General features: G+C 45.6%; 1 protein-coding gene across 1 annotated transcript; it reads left to right on the top strand.

Annotated features, from left to right (window-relative positions):
* Window positions 1-8,501: 8,501 nt before the first annotated feature.
* On the top strand, window positions 8,502-19,426 carry faap100 (FA core complex associated protein 100). Its single transcript, XM_007888557.2, has 9 exons — window positions 8,502-8,654; window positions 10,693-10,811; window positions 13,429-14,423; window positions 15,082-15,238; window positions 15,640-16,436; window positions 16,876-17,012; window positions 17,918-18,034; window positions 18,130-18,213; window positions 18,480-19,426. The coding sequence occupies exons 1-9, from the start codon at window positions 8,502-8,504 to the stop codon at window positions 18,609-18,611; spliced, it is 2,691 nt and encodes an 896-aa protein (XP_007886748.2). The 3' UTR covers window positions 18,612-19,426.
* The last annotated feature ends 2,068 nt before the right edge of the window (window positions 19,427-21,494 follow it).

Below are 21,494 nucleotides of genomic sequence, written 5' to 3'. Positions count from 1 at the left end.
ATGCACAGAGAGGGGGAAAAAAAACTTTATTCAAGGCAGCAGGAGCACTTGGGTGTTGGATGGTAAATAAACTGCAAAACTTTACTCATACCAGCTAAGGTTCTTTGGAGGGAGGGTGTCTTGTACAGTCAGGGAGCTTCATGTTGTGAGCTATTCTGAGTACCTGTTGGAAGATTCCCAATGTTTTTTGTATGAGCCACTGATCACCTGCAGCTGTTTACCTTCCCTACCTGCTCTCAAAGTCATAAATAACAGCCAGTTGGCACACACCGAGGTCTCGCTAACAGCCATGATGTGAATGACCCTTTGATCTACAGAACTGAACTGTTGGTTAGGACACTGGGAGAATCTGTCTTCTCTTTTCAAACAGTGTTACAAGATCTTTAACGGTTGTGTATTAGAGGTATAACGGCCAAGCCAAAGGGATTAAAAGGTCTGCCAAGATCTAATAAACTGGTGCAACATGTTTGATGGGCTGAATGGCATCCTTCTGTTTCTGCGTTCCTATGTTCTACCTGAACAGACATGTTGCGTTTCAACAGACGGATGGTACCACCAGTAATGCCCTGTAATAGACTGAAAACTTTATCCCATCCGCCCTTTATTCAGAAACAGGCAGATGGCACATTCTTCACTTCAAATATTTGGCAACTCGGCCAACACCACAGCAATTGAACTGTGGTTTGCGGATTCCTGAATAAACGGCCAGCGACTCTCAAGAACTTCATGAAAATGCTTTAGATCTCATTCACATCTCCTTTTCCCCACTCGTCACGGAACGAGTTAACAAAGATCTTACAGTCTGGCCCCAGTGCTGGATCACAAGCTCTCAGCTTTAATATCAGATGGCTGAAAGGACGCAGTCAAAACCTGCGATAAGCTATTATCTTAAAACATCTGTAATACGTTTAAATAATCTCTAAAGCTGCTTCATTCCTTTCAAGCACCTGCAACTACTGCTCCCAAATCATCCCCAGCTGCTATCCAGTGACCTGAGGTAAGGCAGAGGCTGAATATCTTTCTGTTTGATTTTAATTCCTTTACCATGGACAATTCCCTTGTCTGTTCTGGATCTATATTTGACTCCCCCAGGCTTCAGGGGAGGGGTTGCTCTGGGCCAAAAGACTGTCGAACTTTTCAATGATTCTTTGGATACCTTGAGCTTGAGGGAAGTGTCACCTTCAAAGAATGGGTTGGCGTGGATTCAGGTGAAAGGGCAGGAGGAACGGTTACCCAGGAAACAGAGCTCTTTACTCACTTTGCTCACACTAAATAACACTACAAGAAAATCGTTAACATTTCTCCTCAAAAGAAACGATGGGAGACAAAATCACCGTAGACTTTCATCCAACGTCGCAGGTTCCATTTTCTAGTGGTGGAAGGAGCTGTACTGATTTTTTTATTATTGTGAACCCATTAGTGTGCTTCCCTTAGGATCGATTGCTCGAATAGTTAGAGAACCGTGTCCTGTGAATTGGACAGCAGAGACACAAATGTACAGATAATGGGTTTTGCTATTAACAGTGAATGGCTATGTTTCCTTTCGAGTCTTAACTGTTTTATGCTCCAACTCCCAACAGCTCGTAAGGTGAACATGCGAGGGTGCTCTAACCTCACCACAGTCCTGGACAACTGGAAATTTGCCATCATGACTCAGATTAAAGACCTGCTCCTGTACGACCACCAAACTGTGCTGCCAGACTATGGACGGTATGTCCCGGGTCAGGGCAGGGAAGGGGCAGTGTCCTCCCATTCCGGGCTCGGGGTCAGACTCCACCACCGTCCCTGGACGCTATCCCACATGAAGGGCGCTGTATAAGTACAATTTGTTGTTGTAGCACGGTCACAAGATTGGTTCAGATGAAGAAGACCCTTCGAGCCACTTGATCTCCCCTTTTCCAGAATACCCACCTTTCCGTCCTCCTATCACAGTATCCAGTTGTTGAGTCCCAGCGTCCTGGCTGCAATCACCCTTCCTGATAACCTGTCATTAGTTGCCCTTTTTGGGTAACGGAAATACTTCCTGATCTCTGTCCTCAAATTGCCCTTTGCAATCTGAGAGTATTGTCCTGGGTGGGTTTGTTTTATACACCTCCCACCTCACTGCACCGCGCAGTAAAAATAAGGACAGACGATTCTCATGCGATCAACAACAACAAATTACATTTCTATAGTGGCTTTTACGTCAGGAGGACGTCCCAAGGTGCTGGGGAAGTCCCAAACTATTTCAGGATTTAGCCTGAGCTGTCTGAGGCTCAGCGCTTCCACTGACTGGCAGACTGGAGAGATTGTATCCGGTGTCACTCTGGCTCACTTGGGACACACAAAGCCAAAATCCCAACCGTCTGGGATTCGATATCTGCACATCCCCACAGCTGTGGAATGGCACACAGATTGGAGCGCGCGGGAGGGTGGCGGTGAGGGTGGGAGTGGGAGAGGAGAACAGAAAGGAGGGAGGAACGCACACAAAGGGGGAAGAGAACAGAAGAATAAACAGCGCTGCTGATACCGGAGGCAATGATGCCCGTAACTGAAGCGTGTCCCCCAGTTTTCTCAAGTGTCTTGTCCCCTGACTTGCATGTCATCAATCACACAAATTCTAAACGTCACGACTCAGCCTTTTTGCCTTCGAGCTGCTGAGTGGAAGAAATCTAGCTTCTTGGATTCCTGGTGACACAAAAAATCCTTTCCCGTGTTAAGTGTTTTGTTCAGACTCCTCTGTTTGCAAGAAAGCATCCACTTGTCACAAGTAATTCCAGGAAGGGGTGGTTTAATGGGTTCCAAAAGCATCTTGAATCAGTTTGTCTGCCAGCAAATAACCTGAATTTATTTTCACCGCTAAAATCTGGGCTTTGTAAATCATTAATGCCAGTCTTGATTGATATGTTTATTTGCTGTAAAGTTCTGGTGGGTGCAAATCAGCCTTTATTTTTATCGATTGAACTCGCTAGCCATCGATCTACTGAGTTACAGCAAAACCTCTGGCATTATCACAAGCCGAGTAAAGTTTAACTGCAGTAACAATGTGACATGACAGCGTTAGGAAGAACCGCGCTGTTTCTCAAGTGAGTCCAGTGTTCCAGCCTCAACTATCCCTTTTGCTAACCTGTTCCAGCTGTTGATTAATCTCTGTTTAAAGCAATACTTCCTGGGGTCTGTCCTAAAATTCTGTCCCTTATCTGTGCTCTCTTGTCCTGTCACTTTGGCATATCTAAAAAACATACTGTTCTGAGCTTAACTTTCACTATTCCATTAGGCACCTTGTATGTCTCTATAAGTCCACTTTGTGATATCTCTGGTCAAAGCTGAAGTGACCTAACTTATTTAATATCTTTTCATCCCTCTAACTCCTGGGATCAGTCTCTTCTTTTCTTGTACTGCCTCTGACCCAGAGACCAGGACTGGAAGCAATGCTTAATGTGGCGATTCACCAGAGCCATGATGTATATACTTGATATATATTAGATCTGATGTGAACTAACTTGGCAGCTTAGTGCACCATCCTAGTTGCCTTGTCAAATGACGCCTCACATTGTTTAGGGACAAGTTAACTAATGCCCTTAGCTTAAGTCTCTTTCAATATTTCCTTCTTACCTGCACTCTCTGGTGTGCTTGGTTTTTGAGATATGCTATTGTCTCGCTTGTGAAGCTGTTTTTTAAGACAAGACCGATAGTGATTAGCTGTTCCATCCCTAAAATAAACAGGTCCAATATCATATTCTGGTTCCTCCATCGCCAATACAATCCATCAAGTGCTCTTGTGTTGGCTCCTCAACTGTGGTGGTGGTCATATAACCGAGCCAGTTTACTACATATAACCTTGAGTTACCATTGAGACCGCCACTAATCACACACAGTGGACAGACATGCCTGAGCTGTGTCAGATGTGGAGGAATTGCTACCAGATATGTACTGCTGCTTTGATCCATGATGGAGAACAGTGAAACCAAACCCAAGGAGATAATCATTGCTAGAAACAGGAAGGATTTACAGTACACAGAACCTCCTTCAATATTGCATTTTTTTTAACTGAAAGTTACTATTAAATACTTTTCCTTAGAAAAAATATTGAATTTCCATTTTTAAATATTAAATGGGAAATGGCCAAAAAATGTTTCAAAAGGGTTACGTTTTTATTTTTCCCCAAGAACTAAATTCATATAATTACACAGAACCCTGCAAACAGTCTGTTCAGACCAACTAGTCGGTGCCGGTGTTTATATTCCACATGAGCCTCCATCCCTCCTTATCCCCCTTTCCCATATCCCTTCTATCATCTTCTCCCTCGTAAATGCAGAAGGTTTCTTGAATATGTTGATATTTCCTGCTTCAACCACAGCTTCTGATGGTGCGTTCCATATTCTCCCCGCCCTGCAAAATAAAAGTTCCTGTTAAATACCCATTTAAATCTGCTTTAAATCTGCGCTCTGAGATGCTATTTCTGCGTGAAGGGGGCTTTATATAACTGCAAGTTGTTGTTGTTATCTTGATGTCCCCTTGTTTTGGATGCATCGACAAATGGAAACAGTCTATCAGTGTCCAACCTCATTGAATCAATAAGTAATAATAATAATAATAACAACCTTATGGAATCAAAGTCTACAATTATACAGTAACTGCATTTTTCCCATTTGCTCCCACGTAGGATCCACACACTTTCTGAAGCGCTTGACGATCTCTACAAGGAGTTCAACGCTTTAAAGGAGAGGATGATCGAACTCACCAATAAGTTTGAAACAGTTGAGCTGTTTGTGGATGAGATGAAGGCCTCCCGACAGACAGTCAGGAACGGAGGCAGGAGAGTCCAGTCTGTCAATGAAGACGGACTTCGGAAAAGACGTGTTGTGATCCGTAAAGTGAAGAAGCCGCTTATCACAAATGCAAATTAAACCTTAATAGTACAGCAGGACTGCTCAGACCCCCCCAAATATCCCACTGCACTCAACCTTACAGACCATGGTCTTCAAATTTAAGATTGTGCAGAGGTTTTTGGAAAATTCTCAAATTCGTTTTTTAATTTGGGAGCGGTTTCTCTGTTTCTCTGCAGTTCTTAAAAGGAACCATGGAAAACAGGCTTTGAACTAAAAATATATTCTTTTTTAAAAATCCTTCCATTTCATATAAGTGCTTTGACGTCTCAAAGCGCTTCACGGAATACACTGCAAAGTGTAGTGACCGTGCGTTTAGCAGGTGAACGCAAAATAAGGATTGTTTTTGAGGGTTTTCCAAAATTCTGCCCAATATTAAATCACAAAATTTAAGTCTTAAGGCCAAGACCAAGAGAATTTTCAGGCTTCAGATTCTATACAACTAACTAATAGGATTTAACAGACTTTCTTCCTCTGTTTATAATGTGCAAGTGTAGCTGACTCCATTTAATGGAGATAATCCCTTCATTTGGGAGATTTGCTGACTGACACAACAACCAATTAATATTCAATGTATTCAACTCAATGCTTGGAAGTATGGTTTTTATGCAGGGTGATTTTATTTCCATTGCAATTTTCTGACTGACTTCAAGTGGATTTATTTAAGGGTTTTGAGTTTCTCTAGTGATTAACATGTTTTCAGCACATCACTAAAAGGCACTCGTGTCTTTGCCTACTCCTCTTGATTTCTCTGTTTCTTAATAAGTCTGAAATGCTATTAGGATTAGCTCAAAGGTATTGTTTATTTTAAACAAAGAAATAGAAGCTGACTTTCATCAGGTCAGGACTCCAATCACTCCTGAGTATAAAAACACAAGAGTCCCAAACTCTGCAGTAAAAAAAATTCTGTGAAGCGCTTTGAGATGTCTTGAAGACGTGACAAGGCGTTTTATCAAATGCAAGGATTATTAAGAATTACTATTATCAAATGCAACAATTATTATTATGAATATAACTGCGATTACTAACCCGTGAATTCTAACTAGTACTATTGCTAAGTACATTTAGCAACTACAGTAACTGCTTTTGTAGTGCTCAAAAGAACCTGTATTGTAGAATGAATGGAAACACAGTACATTTTTTTCACATCTGCTTAAGATCAAAGACTGCAGACACTCTTCCTTTTATTACAGTGGAACCCTAGAAGGATGAATAAAAGGAAATAAGATCTGTTAGGGCTGGAGTTGATGACTAATATTTGAATATTGTTAACGGGAACATTGATTGATTCATTAATCACAGCAGGAGCTCAGTCTTTCTTGAGATGTAATCACGTCATCCTGCTCTTCTCTGCAATTCCAACTCTCTCATCTCCGCAGTGCTGATTTGAGCTCTTTCATCCAACTCTCACCCCCACCGAGTCCATTTCTTTGCCTTCCATTTCCCTGACTCCCCTGATACGAAAATCTGCTCAGTCTCTCCTTAACTCCCCCACACGCACATTGGAATCGTTATCATTCCATTAAAAGGCCAGACTTACAATATTAATCAGCTGTGGGATCTCACGGCCTCTGGTCCCCAAGCAGGGCTCTGGTCAGTGCTCGAGCAGAACAGGGCAGTGCTATGGTATCTCAATCTACAGGAGGAAAACCAGCCCAGGAAGATGCAGTAATGGTAGTTCAGTTCTGTCACAGGAGCAATGCAGGTTCAGCTGCTGGTGAAAGCTTTTCCTTATGTTTTCTGATTGACTCAAACAGGGTAGGGTTGGGGCAGATCTGGGTCATTCTTTCTGCCTTCTGGTCAAATGTGGTAACAGCAGACACTTAAAAGAATGACGGATTACTGAGAGCTGAGAGGACAGTGGTGAATAACCAAGCAACACTTGATGGTGTCAGCTGCAGAAATGTCAGCCTTGTAGTGCAAATGATTTCAAGGAAACCTGAAATGGATGAGTCTGATCCTAAAAGGTTCCATTATATATTCCTTATGCTTAGCTTTTCTTGACTGTGTGTGTGTATATATGTTATTTTTTCATATGGCTTTTTCCTGTATAGAATATTCTTTGTTCCTTTTTTTAATTAAAAAAAGTCCATTTCATGTGTTATTTTTGCAGTCTTGAGGGCACAAAGCATTTACATTTTCTCGTAGTAACAATAAAGCTAATTAGCTTTGAAGATCATGAACTCTAGTGTTTATGACACTTATTTCAGCTTTTCCACACTCTTATCTATTTGACCGAAGGAGGCTTTGCTCTCTTGAAGTAGGTTGGAAATGATAAACAAATAAAAGTTACACATTGCTGAGTTTGAGGTGTCCCTGGTGCCAAGATTAACATCTTGAGGTGTTAAATTTCTCAATGTCTCTTGATACAATTGGTCATTCACTTCAAAGCTGTTTGTGGGACATTGCTGTGCGAACTGGTTGTCCTGCTCGTTTGCACAGAATACATTGCTATGACACTTTACAGTAAATCCTGTGAAGAACCTTAAAGATAAACCAGAGTCAATTTCAGGGGGAGAGTGTGGTACAACAAAGACACTTAACTGCATGAATAAGTTTGCCTACAAATGGATAGTCACCACCCTTCACAGTAAATCCTGTGAAGCACGTAGGAAAGTCATCCCATTAAAGATGCTGTACAAAATACAAGGATTGTTAGTGCTTTATTAAAATGCACAGTCCCTACACTTCAGAGGCATTTTGAAATGTGTTGAGTTTGCAGGCACCGAGTCAAATGGCAAACATGACTGAAGCTTGTACTTTGGTTGGGTGTCTATAAGCCAGGGGACATAAGTATAAGATAGCGACCTGGGGTATTTAAAAGAGAATTTAGGAGGAACTTCCTTTACGCAGAGGGGAGAGAATTGCGGAGCTCGCTGCCCAAAACAGTGGTTGAATTAGATAGTATAGATGCATTTAAGAGGGAGCTAGATATACACAAGGGAATAAAAGGGTATGGGAGTGGGTGGAGAACTCGTGTGGAGAATAAACAAGAGCGCGGATTGGTGGGGCAGCATAGCCTCTTTCCGTGCTGTACGGTCTTTGCAAATCCTTGCGTGGGGCCGTGTGGGCCAAGAGCCGTTGAGAAGTGGCCGCGGAACACTGGGACTCGTCCGGGTGAGTCTGGATTGAACGGCAACGCCAGCAAATTAACAGCATATCCTGCGAAGCGCTTTGAGACGCGATAAGGCGCTACATCCAATGCAAGGATTAGTATTGGTAATCGCACTGCGCTTTTCACGTCCAGGATGACACGACGTGACGTCCCAACCGCAAAAGTCAAGAAATATTCAATCAAAAAAATTGAGTTGGTTGATTGGCCAAACCCCCCCCCCCCCCCCCCCCAAAAAAAATTGGCCATCACTGGTGTAAGGAGGTGGGAGGGGATCTCATGGGATGGGGGTTTTGAGCCAATTGGACCATTTTACGCGTTTTTTTTTTCCACTTCGCGTCGTTTGAACTTCGAGACGATCCGTAGACAGTCGGGGGGGGGCGGGGCGGAGGGGGCGGGGCTGTGATCGCCCGCGGCCTGTGATTGGAGGAGGCGGCGGTGGCGGGAAAGTGGGAGGGAAAATGGCGGCGGCGGCACCGCGGCGCACAGTGGTCCGTCATTGGAACCAAATACAAACGCCGATGGCGATAGCGGCGGCGGGAGGGCGAGGAGGAGCCTCGGCCCGGGTCAGGGTGGGGGTCCGGGGCCCCACCACCGCCACCCGCACCGCCACCCTGTGCAACGGCTCCCGGTGTGTGTACGTTTATTACCCGAGAGACGGCGAGTGTCAGCGGGTGAGTGACAGACAGCGATAACAACAACAACAACAACAACAACCACCACCACCGCCGCAGTAATGATCCTAACCCTCGCGATGCCGCCTCGGCGGCTCTCAGCGCCTCGTCGCGCCCTTCGAGACGTTCCCGCAGCGCCTCCGCGAGACTCGTGGGTTCCGTGGGTGAGACGCGGCAGCCGACGGCGCCCGACACAGCCGTGGGCCGAAGCGGCCAAATTGTTGCCGCTGCTGTTATTTTTTTTAAAAAGAAGAAGAAAGGGGGAAGATTCACCCACCCCACCCCCCGGAAAAGCGATCCGCCGATCGACTAACAGCCGGGTTCCTGTGTACCGCCGGCGGGCGAGCGGAGGCGGGTGGTGGGTGGGTGGGTGGGGGGGGTGGGCGCGGAGTAAGGAAACCCGCCCCACGCCTTCGCTCCCCCGGGAATCGAACCCGGGTCCTCTCGCCTCGCGGGGGACGAGCTTTCGCCAAACCGCCGAGCCGCAGGAGCCCGGTGACGCAGTCCGCAACGCGAGGGTCAGCAACAGAGCTGGACGGACCCCAGCGGCGAGGGAGAACGTTAATAATAATCCTCGCATTTGATATAGCGCTTTTCACGTCGGGAGGACGTCCCAAAGCGCTTCACAGAACACACTGTAAAGTGAATTGACTGTATATTTGTGGGCGAACGCGGCAGCCAATTGCGCACAGCAATGTCCCACAAACAGTCGTAGATTGAAAATGACCAATTTACTATTGTTTTGGTTTTGGAGGGATTATTATTAGGCTCTGTGTGGAGTAAGGAAACTTGCCCAAGGTTTCGCCCTCTGCCTGGAATTGAACTCAGGTCTCTCGCTTGCAAAGCGAGTGCTCTAACCACTGAGCTACAGGACTCCACGTTGTTGGGAGGAGAGAAAGGTGGCGGAGGGGGGGCACGTGAAACTGAGGTCCGAAACCCTTGAAATATGTTCGGTGAGAGCGATCACGCAGAGAGCGGTCGCAGCAGGGGAGTGATCGCACACACAGCGAGCGCACATCGCCCGCAAAATACACAGTCCGTTCACTTCACGGTATATTCTTTGAGCCATCCCGACTGCGTGATAAGGCGCTGTATCAAATGGCAAGGGTTATTATTATTATTATTATTATTACCACGCCGGTGGGGATGACACCAGAGAGCAATCGTTTACACTCGAGCAGTGCGGTCACACCCGAGAGAGCGTGTGAGAGAAATTGCATTAGTTAGAACGTGCTCGTGGCTGGAGATTTTGCATCGATTCGGTCAACATTGCAACTGTTTGCCTAAATCTTCAGATGTCGCAAATCACGGGCACCGGACTAATATAAACACTGAGGATATTTGAATTTCACATCCAATTGCTCTGATGCTTATTGGGCAAAATGTTTGTGCTGCAGCACAAAGCCATCCACAACCCAGTTCCCGGGTTCCATTCCTGGTCTGTGCTAATTTAGCTGGTAAGAATCCTTGCGTTATCACCAGATAAATTTTGGTGTATGACTTATAATAGTGAAACGTTCAAAGCTGTTCACTCCGCTCGCCAGCTGGAGTTTTGCTCAGTTTCCCTGTAGTGAAGGAGACTATGAGCCAAGGGTTCCTGTTCCATTTCAATCTGCATTGACTCCTGTTGGAAACTGTTTGCCAGAAATGGATTCAGCTGATGTTAAGTAGCCTCTCACTCATGGTTGATGCCACAATGTGAAGAAAGGTAACAAAATATACAGTCAATTCATTTTACAGTATATCCTGTGAAGCACTTTGAGATGTCTGGAAGACGTGATAAGGCACTATATCAAATGCAAGGATTATTATTATAAAGGTCACTTGGCTGAGTTTCAGTAGATTTGCTGTTGCTGAAGCATCTGTAGCCTGGCCTCAAGTCAGTGCCTTTGGAAGGGGAGAAAATTGGGCAACAGGAGGAAGTAAAAAAAAACATGAACTTTTTATGCTTCTGCATTTAATGCAATTCCAATCTTTTAATAAGCATTTCAATTGAGTGAGATATTAAAGAAATGTTTAACTTGCTTCCCATTGATAGGTAGTTTACAGGCTACCCAATGCTGTGTGGCATGTGGAGCTGGATTGGAAACAAGAGTGGCTGTACGTGTTGTGTGCAGGCAGTGGGATATACTGTGTATCTTTAAACCACCAGACTAGGTAAGGGTCTTCTAGTTAATGCACACCTGCTATTGTTATGCTGCCAAATCACGAAAGCCAGATCGAGACAAAATATAAATGTTCTTCAAACACATCTTAAAGAAGCTATGTGCCTTATTTTGGCTTTGTAGGCAATAAATTAGTAATGTGATTTTACAACCGTCAGCAAAATAAGTGTAATGTGTACAGAAGTACCAATATCCCCCCCTGTATCCATCAGTAAAATATATCCTGATCTAACCTCAGTCTTAGGAGACTCTCATCCATCATTGTCTGCCATGACACCCCACTGGCAATAAAATTAAAATGATTTCACCAAATTTATACACATTATACGGAAGAGTGTTCTGCATTGTGTTGCAAGGCCAGTACAATGTGCTTTTAATTTGCATTTGCTTTTAATTTGGCATATCAGCATTCTGTGTCATTATATAACAACACTGAATTCAGTATATACCTTGCAACAATATAATTTTCTGCTATTCACTGCAGCTTAACTGGCTGTAATCTTGTATCGGTCACGTCACGCATTTAAATCCTCAATGATTGTGGCAAATAACATTTAATATTTAACAGCCTGCTGGACAACCCATTTAAAACTAATGATGTATTGGAAACTTTCTAATTTTAGGGTTTCATTACAATATTAAAAAAAGGAACATTGCGCTCACTCTATGAGATTGAACCCCCTTGATGTGATTAATTTTCATTCTACTGAGCACCTTGCCACACCCTATATCTGTGTTGTGTGTGTTTTTTTAAGCAAATTTAATTATCTGTTGAAGTAACACTGATGGGAAATCACAGTGAATGTCGACAGGCAGAGGAGACTGGCAGCAAAGGGTTTCCCAGCCCCCCGCAGCTTGACACTGTTTCCACGACAGAATGACAGTGACTGATGTAACTGGTTCACTGTTGTGCCTGTCATTCCAGCTACCCTGGAGACAGGGAGCAACTCTTGATTATTTAATCAAGAGGAATGAAGATTTGCTAAACTTACATGGCGGGAGGAGAGAGAGGAGGGAGTGAGAGAGAGAAACTCTTGGGGCTTTTATTTAAACGATTTGATTTGTTATCTGCTCAGAGCCCGACTCCATTACCTGTGATCGATTTTTGTTCTAATGTCACATCAGCATTACATACAACCTCATGAAAGTGACCTCCTGTTGAGCCAAAACATATTCTTTCGAGCTATGAGGTTGTATGGCTCAGATTCCAGTCAGGGATTAATAATGCTTTCGACAACACACGCAGGATGTGTATTCTGATGCCCCGAGATTTTCTAGTGGGCTGGTTCAAACAGAATAAACTGTACACAGCAATTGGTCTGCCTGGAACCCATGTCCATAGAGACTGTCTCCATCACAATATTAGTCATTTTCAGTTCGTTAATTAAGATGGTCTGATTAATGGATTGGATTAGCAGTATTGAAGCAGACACGTGGAGTTCTGCTTTCCTACCACTTGGTGCTGTTGTAGAGCTACTAATCCTTGCACGTTGTGAGGATGTCTCTGTAAAGAGTAGTGACTGTGCATTTTGCAGGCGAACGCGTATAACGTACAGTATTAGCAGCACCGAGTTGTGTGAACTGAATGCTGAAACTACAACACACCTTTTTTTTATTTTGGAGAGAGAGAGAGAGTTTCTGCAGATTTTGTCATTTGGAATTCCTTTAATTTTTAAATGTTTAGGAGTCTCAGCCTGATAGTTGTGACACTGGTACTGCGTACCCCACTTTTTTTATGATGCTTTGTGTCGGCTTTGGAAAGCTGCCTAATCAATGTGTAAAGTAGTCTGGATCGGCTGGGAAGGGGCTTGGAAAGGATGCTGTTAGTTTAGTAATTATTTTGCCTTTGTGTCTGTTTCAGTATATCCAATCCATTAATCACACATCTTAATTAACAGAATGGAAGTGACTAATCTTGTGATGGAGCCAGTCGCTATGTATATGGCACTCTACTGTAAATAGGTTTTGCCTGCCTTTGCCTCTTCTTTTTCACCCGCTCCCATTGACTATTTCAGCAGTAGATGTAACTGTGTTCACTGACCACTTTGTGTTTGATTAAATCTATGGTCTCATATTAGATTCAATGCTCAGATATTACAAATGAATGGTTTAAGTGGGAGTTATATTAGTATCACTTCTACGATAGTTTAATGTACCCAATTCATCACTTGTTTCAGTAATGGATAGGATATGGTTGCGCAAAACAGATTGGTTAGCACATCTCTACAGTTGTAACTTTGCCTGGAAACTGAACCAATTTGGAGATGCAGTGCTATATTTAGTACAAAGGGACTTGAACATCATGACTCTTTCCCTGTGTTTCTCCTGCCACAGTACCAAAAATGGATTCAAACCACACAAACTTCAGTTGGGAGAAATGTGGGGGAGGGTGGGATAAGGTCTCAAAGAGTACCCTTGTTCCTGTTTTTCAATGCCATTCAGCTGAATAATGCAGTAGATTCAGGTAACAAAATACTGATCCATAAGTTTTCCTTATTCTGTAAGGCTCTAAACGTTTTAGTGACGTGCGGCCCTGGTTTCTGTTGTTGTTGTTAATGCTATTCTGTGTATTCATCACCTTCTTTGAGTGTATTTTGAACTTTTTTTAGTCCCGATAAAGAGACGGACCATCTTAAACCGAGTGAAGATGCCGCACAGTCACGGAAAGTCGGTGGATGTCACGTTCCCCTCGTCCACACCGTCGGGGCCGATCGCTGCCTCTCTCGGGACTCCGAGCTTTGGTCTTTCATCCTGTCTGACGATGTTCTTGTGACGGTGGCTAAGGAGGGTATGAACTGGAGGATCAGCACCCTTAGGCTCCCAGCGCTTGGCTCCGAGCTTCAGAAGAGCGGTAGAGTTGAGGAAACAAACGTTGCCTTTCACCCCATTTTTAAAAGTAACTTGCCCGGCTGTGAAGAGCGGAGCTCCGTGCCAGTGTTCTGCTGTGTGTACCCAGAGACTGCGACCAACCCCTGGCGAGGGGAAGGAAGTGATGCTCATTTCTCCCTCGACTCGTCTCTGTTCGGCCTGCTGTTTGGTGTGGACGCCAGCATGGTGAACGCCCCCATGATCCTCTGCGGCTTGCCTGACGGCCAACTCTGCTGCTTCTCCCTCAGGCTGGCCGGCTCTGCTCACACCCGGGCGAGTCACGGCAGGTCTGAGGTCAAAGGCCAGATGCGGGTACTGCACCACCTCGAACAACCAGTCGTTTACATCGGGGCCCTCGCCTTAAAGCAGGAAGTGGATACTGCCAGAGAGACAAGTTGCAACTGCGTAGTGGTGGTTGGGAAAGGCGGCAAAGTGGTGGTCATCAAGCCTAACCCGCAGCTGGAGGCGGTGCAGGCTCCTGACTTTGTCGAATACCATCTCCGTGGGCCTATCGTCTGTGCCTGTTGCTGCGCCGACGTGCTTTACTACAGCACGCGCTCTGATCTCTTCAGCATCGAGCTGGTTTGCAGCAGGAGCCCTCCTTCCCCTGGCGACAGAGTGACCAGCGACAAGAGTGGCCCGGGCGGTGCTGCTGCTCTGCCTTCCGTTCTGACCCCCGTCAGCCTGAACGTTTGTGGGGTTTTAGCTGTCTCCGCACCTCTTCTAACGTCTGAAGGTATCGGGACTTTAGCCCAGATCGTGGTTTGAGCAATTCATGGTGACAGAATGTTTCAGCGCTGAATGAGGCCATTTGACCTTTCATGCCTGTACTGGTTCTCTGAAAGTGCTATCTATTCAGTCCTGCTGCCCTACCTTCTCCCCATGATTTTAGAGTTCCCCAGTCCTTTATTTTCAGGGAAACTGGATAGGCGAGAGGCTATCACCAGCTGCTCATTCTCCAACTAAACTGACCAGAATTGGTCTCCTGGTTAAACCATGGGTAACAAAAAGAGAATTTGCTCACAACGTCTGAGCAGATGTTTGCTCATGTTTAGACATCACCGGAAATAAACCAGTTTGGACTTTCCCACAATTAATGGAATGATTTAGCTCCACTAGTTGAATGCGTCTAAAATGCGTCTATTACATAATAGTGTGTCATTCACAATTGATTGTAACCAAAGTGGGTCTCTCCACAAGGCCAGGGTATGACTGAGCTATAGTAGTAAGGAAGGTGCCAGGTTTAGGCGAGGGAATCGAGGAGAGAAAATATAGCATGTGACTTCCTTACCTTGTGACCGCTATAGCGAATGTAACCAGTCGCTTCCTGGGAGGAAGTGGCGCTGTACCAAATGCAAAGATGATGATTATTTACCATTATTTTTTCCTGACAGGTGATGTAGACTTGGTAGCGTTTACAGAGAAAGGAAAGGTGATGGTGATCACTTTGCCCCACAGTCCCGGGGAAGCCCAAAGCACAAAATTCACTGCAGCAGAAGCAGGGCAGCGGATAAAAGATCTCCTCTCGGGCATCGCTGGTGTGTCTGACAGGTAGGCAGGACATCCTTCGTCTAAATGTTAAATGTTTTCTATTGGGAACAATGACAGGCTGTGCGGTTTTAGTTGGTTCGACTCCAGCAGTACCCCAACTGCTGGGGTCCCCAAGCCTTGGCCAACCTGCGCCTAATACTTTCCGGAATTAGGTAAGCAAGATGCGTCCATCCAGGGAGAGAGTGCGTATTCCACTCCAACAATCTGTCTCTGGAGTTTGGTTTGGATTCTCTTAAGCACGGTGTTGGGTTTCTGCATGTCTCAAGACACCCGGCTGACCAAAAAAAAAACTACTGGGAACTTTAGTAGTTAAAAGACCAGCTAATTATTGGACAGAGAGGACAACCAGAACACCCCGAAGGCTCAGTTTTACTCATTCTCTTTTCTTTCTTTACCTCAAGAGTCACTTTGTTGAAAAGCACCGAGAAGCAAAAGGACAAGGCTTTGAAAGGACTGAACCAGGACTTTAACATATGCTGTGCGCTGCTGGGCAGACGGGAGAGCCAGGGAACGGGAGTGACCACGCCTTGCAAACGGCCAGTCACCTGCCGAGTCACTGTCCGGTGGGACCGTTTGCTGCTGCAAGATTCTTTGGTTATTTCCTGCACTTTAGAGAACCTGAGCGATTGGACTCTGGAGCACAGGTGGACGCTCTGCGTCAAGATCGTTAGCCAAGCTCGCAATCTGACTCCAGGGTGTGACCGCAAAGCCATTACTTATACTTTTCCCATCAATAAACTTCCACCAAGCAAGAAGATGGAGGTCACGCTTCCTCTGAAATCTGGGACGGACGGCACTGAAGCACTTCCTGCATCGGTTCACTGCTTCCTCCACTACAGCCTGAAGTGTATTCTGGGAAATGGGCCATCCACGTCCCGTAATTCTTTGCCCCGTGGCCTTGATGTGTCAGAAAAGGAGGGCATGTGCTTGCCTCTGGACATGCACACTGTTGACTTGTTGGACTGCTTGCGCATTCGCGAAGGGGCTGTGGATGAATGGGCTCCTGCCCACCACGTTCACCATCACCGAGCTGCAGACACACTGCAGACCTTCCTACAATCTTTTGCTCGGCCGGGGGCGAGCGGCTTGAGGGGCAGGGATGTGGCAGGCAGTGACGGCATGTCCGCAGGCCCTCTTGTGGCTTCCATCAAGCTGTCTACAGATGTGGTGAAGGTTGGCCTGAAGGAGTTTTGTGCAGGTGGAGAAAGTTTTTATTTTGAGGTCGTTGAGCCGAAATCCTAATATCCTTAGGATATTTAAAGACCACCTTCAGCTTAGCTTTTGATTCCTGGTGTCGCACACCACTACCCTGCACCAGAAGTACTTTTCCCTCTCTCCCCCCTCCCACCCCCTGAAATTCAGAAGAAGTAAATACCCCCAACAGTTTTGGTAACATCTTTCAGAATTCCTCTTCGACCGGTCCTTCGGTCACCCTCCTACCGCTACCCTCCCCGCCCTCCACCCCTCCCGATCTCAACCACGAGCTTCGGTGCGGATCCCTGACTGTCCAGCGCCTTGGGACGTCCTCCTGACACAAAAGGCGCTGTGCAAATACAACTTACTGTTGTTGCATAGTTTCTAAGTGCATTTCAGGTTGCGTTCTTCGAATCTCATCCAGATTTTCTCTTTCCTCCCAGGAACCACTGTGGCACATGCTGTCCTCCGGTGGCTGCTTTCTGCTAATTCTGAGATGGAAGCCACGAGGACACAACTATCGTCCGTCGTGAATGGCACTGCACCGGACGGCACGAGTGTCCGGTTACAAGCAAAGGAGGTGACTGGGTGACTGCTTTTTTCTCGCGCCTTCCCTTGTTAGTGAGCCTCAGTGAGGCTGGCTCGTGACATCCCAGTGCCCCAAGCCAAGTGGCCATTCGGGACTGTGAGTGACGGCCGTGACTGGCATTTTCAGTTAGGATCGATGAGTAGTGAGCGGTTGTAGGAGCCCCTTGTTACATTTCCACAGCTAGTTTTGATACAATGCGAATGCAAAATTATATTTGTATAGCGCCTTTCATGTCGGGAGTCTGTTGACTGTCAAGCTCTTGTGGTCTTGATGGCTATGATTAGGTGCTGTGCAAATCAGGGTTAGCCTACACTCCTTTAACAAACCCGGCTAAAAGTCTCTCTGACTCTTTTACTGTGAAAATAATGGCAACTCTTTAGAAAGGATCAGCGTCATCGTGACACAAGCTCATTCACATTTTACAGCCAGTTCCCCAAATAATAATCTGTAGACCATGAGTACATTTCAATGCTTCTCGTGTTACTCGAGTGACGATGATATCAGTGATGGTGCAGTATGTGCTCTGCCGTGGACTGAACCTGTATGTGTTACTCAGTCACCCGACCATCAGTACATTCGTCTTCTGACGGTAGCAACCTTTAATTGATCGCTTTTGTATTTTGTGCGGAAACCCATCGCCATGCTTAAGAGAGTTCCAAACCAAACTACGGAGAGTTCCACTTGTATGTGGATATTTCCCTTTGTCTGGAATGCAACTGCACACTCTCTCTCTCCCTTCCAGAGGCCTCTCTTCTGGATCACCTAGTCCTGGAGAGTATTAGACAAGATTTGCCAAGAGCCGAGGCTAGAATATGGTTCCTTCCCTCTTTGGCAGAATTTAAAACATCAGGGTATTAGGTGGTAACATTGTGTGTCGGTCTGTCTGCTTCCAACAGGTTGTGGTCGCTGGTCTCTCCGCTGAGGGACCGATCAGTGCTGTGGAAATTGAGATGACATGTTCGTCACTGACTGTGTTTTGTTTCTTGCATCAAGCGGTTACACGACGAGTCCAGGTATTGAACGCGCAGTAAAACGCGTATTTGTCTGTTTGCGTGTTTGTGGTTATAAATATAAATGCAAGTTGTTGTTGTTGTGTCTGCCCTTACAGGTGCTACTGACACGTGCTCCCTGTAGTATCTCGCTGCCTGGCCTTCAAGTTCAATCTCTCAGACAACTGGTACACCACGCAGAGGTAAGGGGATGGCACACATGAACTCACACACACCACACACACCACTCACACAAACACACCACACACACACACACATACCACACACACACATACACCACTCACACAAACACACCACACACACCAACAGAATGATTAGAAACTGGAGTCTATCTGCAGTGATAAGAGGGTTCAGAGATCAGAGCCTGGACAGAGATAAATGGGAGTTGCACTGGGTTCAAATAAGCTCCTGTAACCTTCGACAAGGACTTACTTTGGTTTGCTTTTAGACTCTACTTAAAGAGGTGCAGTCGTTGCGTGACAGGCTGTATCTCGGGGAGGAAGAGAATCGGATTGAGACCGCGAACAAACTTCTCCATGTCTACTGGCAACTGAGAAACACTGATCTGGTCGCTGTGTAATGGAGCTGAACCGTTAACCGAATTGTCGCAGTTTTCAGTGGAGAACAAGATGTCCATGACTCAGAAGCTCAAAAGGCTTGAGGTTACTGTTTGGCATTTCACAATCATTCTCATTGCTGGGTTATTTGATACGCTGAGGTAATGTAAGGTACATGGTGGAGCAGGATGGTGTGTTACTGTGCAGGACTGTGGTTGGCTGGTCTGAGAAACGGCTGATTCCATTCACAAGTCACGCGCATAGAAACAATGGAGCAAACAGTCACATTCAATCTCGTTATTATAGATCTCTCATCTCTGGTTCCAGAGGTAATTTGCTGCATTTTATAATTCATGATCCAATGAAAGTGAATTTGCATCACTGCAGGATCTGCCTTCTGGTCAGTAATACAGAGCTCACTTTGAGGAGCCTGGAGCACTTTTAGGAGCCTGGGATTCAATCTCCTTCTGAGCTACAGCCTGCAACCGTTGCTGGATTGTCTAATGGAACTGACTGGACCGTATGGGTTTGTGGACGTGAAATTGTCTTGACCCTCTGATTCCAGAATTCTGCACAATAAACAAAAGGTCAAACATGTAGTGTGAGAGCATTGATGATCCGACTGTTGTTTGGGTTTGTTTAATGGTTCAGAGTGATCGGCGCCATAATATGGGCTACAATTGGTCCCGGGTTAAGAAATAAAAGGACAGCCAGGTTTCCAGCCTTTAACTGCTCACCTGTGTGTTAATGTTGAATGACGGACACGATGGGCCGAATGGCTTTCTTCTGTGCTGTAAATTTCTATGATTCAATGGAATAAAGACTGGATTCCCATTGACTATGATTCTCGTCATTTCTCTCTCTTTCGCCCTCTTCCATTTGAATAGCTGCTGACTTCAGTGTTTACTTTTACTGTCAAACCAGGGGTGAGGGGTGGGGGAGCTCCTGATTGGTGTCTGTGAAGAGGAACCCTGGCATCTCGGTGCTTTCAAGAGAGAGTGAAAATGTGGGGAAGAAATGCCCTTTCTAGAGCGGTTTTCAAAAACTGCTTAAAAATGTGCTGCGGTTCTTCACAGATAGGTCAGTGAGAAGTAAATCTGAAAATGTAACAAAGGGATGTTCTTGCAGACTGGAAGGGTTGCAGATTATTCCTAAAACATAATAATAATGCTTGCATTTGATACAACGCGTTTTCACGTCTTCGAGACGTCTCAAAACGCTTCAAACCTCCTCGAAAGTGTGTGTGAGAGAGAGAGAGAGAGAGAGAGAGCGAGAGAAGATTGGATCTGACCAACTCTACATTTCAAAATTTCAAGGGAATTACTTGATCCTTTCTGGCATAATGGAAGTTCTTTTAACATTGGAGCAGAAGGGCTTTTATGCTATTACTTATCTATCTGATTGACCCGAGGTTACCAGCTTCCAGATGGGAGTCCGAGAACAGATTCTGCCCAGCTGCACTTAATGGATTCATTCTGATTAGCTGGTTTTTGGTGGTCGCTGCACATCGGATACAAAAATCACTTTGCGATGCAACTTATGCAATTTCTGTAACGCAAATTGGTGCATTATGTACGGCTCCTGTTGAGACCCATTTATGCTTCTCATTTCTCTGACCACAGTGTCATTGCCACTGAGTAACAGCAGGTGGTGATCTCGCCTAACACATAGAACATCACCCCACGGAAACAAGTCAACTGGTCCAACTAGTTTGCGCTGGCGTTTCTACTCCTCACTTGAGCTCGCACCCCTCTATTCCCATCTCCCGCATGTAGCAGCAGCATGCTTTACCGTTTCAAGCTTAATATTTTCGCTAGCTTTTATTATTTTCGCTAGTTTTTAAGCCCTCTGAGACGTCTCGAAGACGTGATAAGGCGCTATATCAAATGCAAGGATTATTATCACAATAGTGAAACCTAATTGGTGGTTAGTCTGTCAACGTTGGGGGCAGCGCCGTGGAATGGTTTCGTACTCCTGTCTTGGGCTCCTCTGTGTTGCTCTGGCCCCAAAACGTCTTGCATCCTGCTCTACTCCTCAGACTCATTCCTGCCTGGTGCCTGTGCCCAGTCGCTCAGATGCACCCAGTTGAGCAGTTCCTTTGTGCCTGTTCTACACGCTCTGTGATCGTTAATCTCTGGGTGTCTCCAGGCCTGTCCCGAACCATCCCATTAAGAGTCCTACTCGCTCTTCCTGTTTCCATCAGGTGAAACGAGCTGGGCTGCGGAGTATTATTATTTAGATTACTCTGAGCAGCCTCCCGGCCCTTTCCGTCTCTTAGATTAAAATGGTCGGAGAGTTGTGGGTTGCCCAGCAACAGCATGTGCAGCCGATGACCTGCAGACTTCAGGCTCCTGGTTTTCTGAATGGATTGAGTGAGCTGAGGTCCCAAATCCTCACCCTCATCTGGCAATGATTGACAGGCCATTTCTAATGGCGTTCAGGCTGGTCTGAGACTCGTTTCTCTCCATGACGACCATTAAACCAACAACGACAACTTGCATTTGTACAGCGACCTTCTCCTCTCGCGGGCAGTCTCTCGGAGTTGCTGAGCCATTATCCCCAGAGAATGATTGATTGCTTTGACCGGCTGCAATTAAAACCCTCCCCAGGCGAATCTTTACTTCCACATGGTCCAGCAGAGTGACCCCTGTACCCAACTAGATCAGATGATGAATAGGCCCCAAACTTAAACCTAGCAGTTTCCCTTTTTGAGAGACAAGCATAAGTGATAATCAGGTACAGAACTAGTTTGTTAATATTGTTCAGCTACTTCTTGGCCCGAGCAGAAACAATTGTGCTACGTGCTGATTTAAGATCATGTTTTGCCCACAAGATATACAGTCAATTCACTTTACAGTATATTCTGTGAAGTGCTTTGAGACGTGATAAAGCGCTATATCAAATGC

This window comes from Callorhinchus milii, unplaced genomic scaffold, assembly GCF_018977255.1.
Source record: "Callorhinchus milii isolate IMCB2004 unplaced genomic scaffold, IMCB_Cmil_1.0 Scaffold20, whole genome shotgun sequence".
NCBI classification, from domain to species: domain Eukaryota; kingdom Metazoa; phylum Chordata; class Chondrichthyes; order Chimaeriformes; family Callorhinchidae; genus Callorhinchus; species Callorhinchus milii.
Note: the sequence above shows the minus strand (reverse complement) of the source record. Positions and strands in the feature narration are given on the sequence as shown.

Coding starts and splice junctions, on each gene's coding strand:
- faap100 (XM_007888557.2), top strand. CDS start 8,502: ATGGCGATAGCGGCGGCGGGAGGGCGAGGAGGAGCCTCGGCCCGGGTC. Junction 10,812..13,428: donor TCTTTAAACCACCAGACTAG/GTAAGGGTCTTC, acceptor AACTTTTTTTAG/TCCCGATAAAGAGACGGACC. Junction 14,424..15,081: donor ACCTCTTCTAACGTCTGAAG/GTATCGGGACTT, acceptor TTTTCCTGACAG/GTGATGTAGACTTGGTAGCG.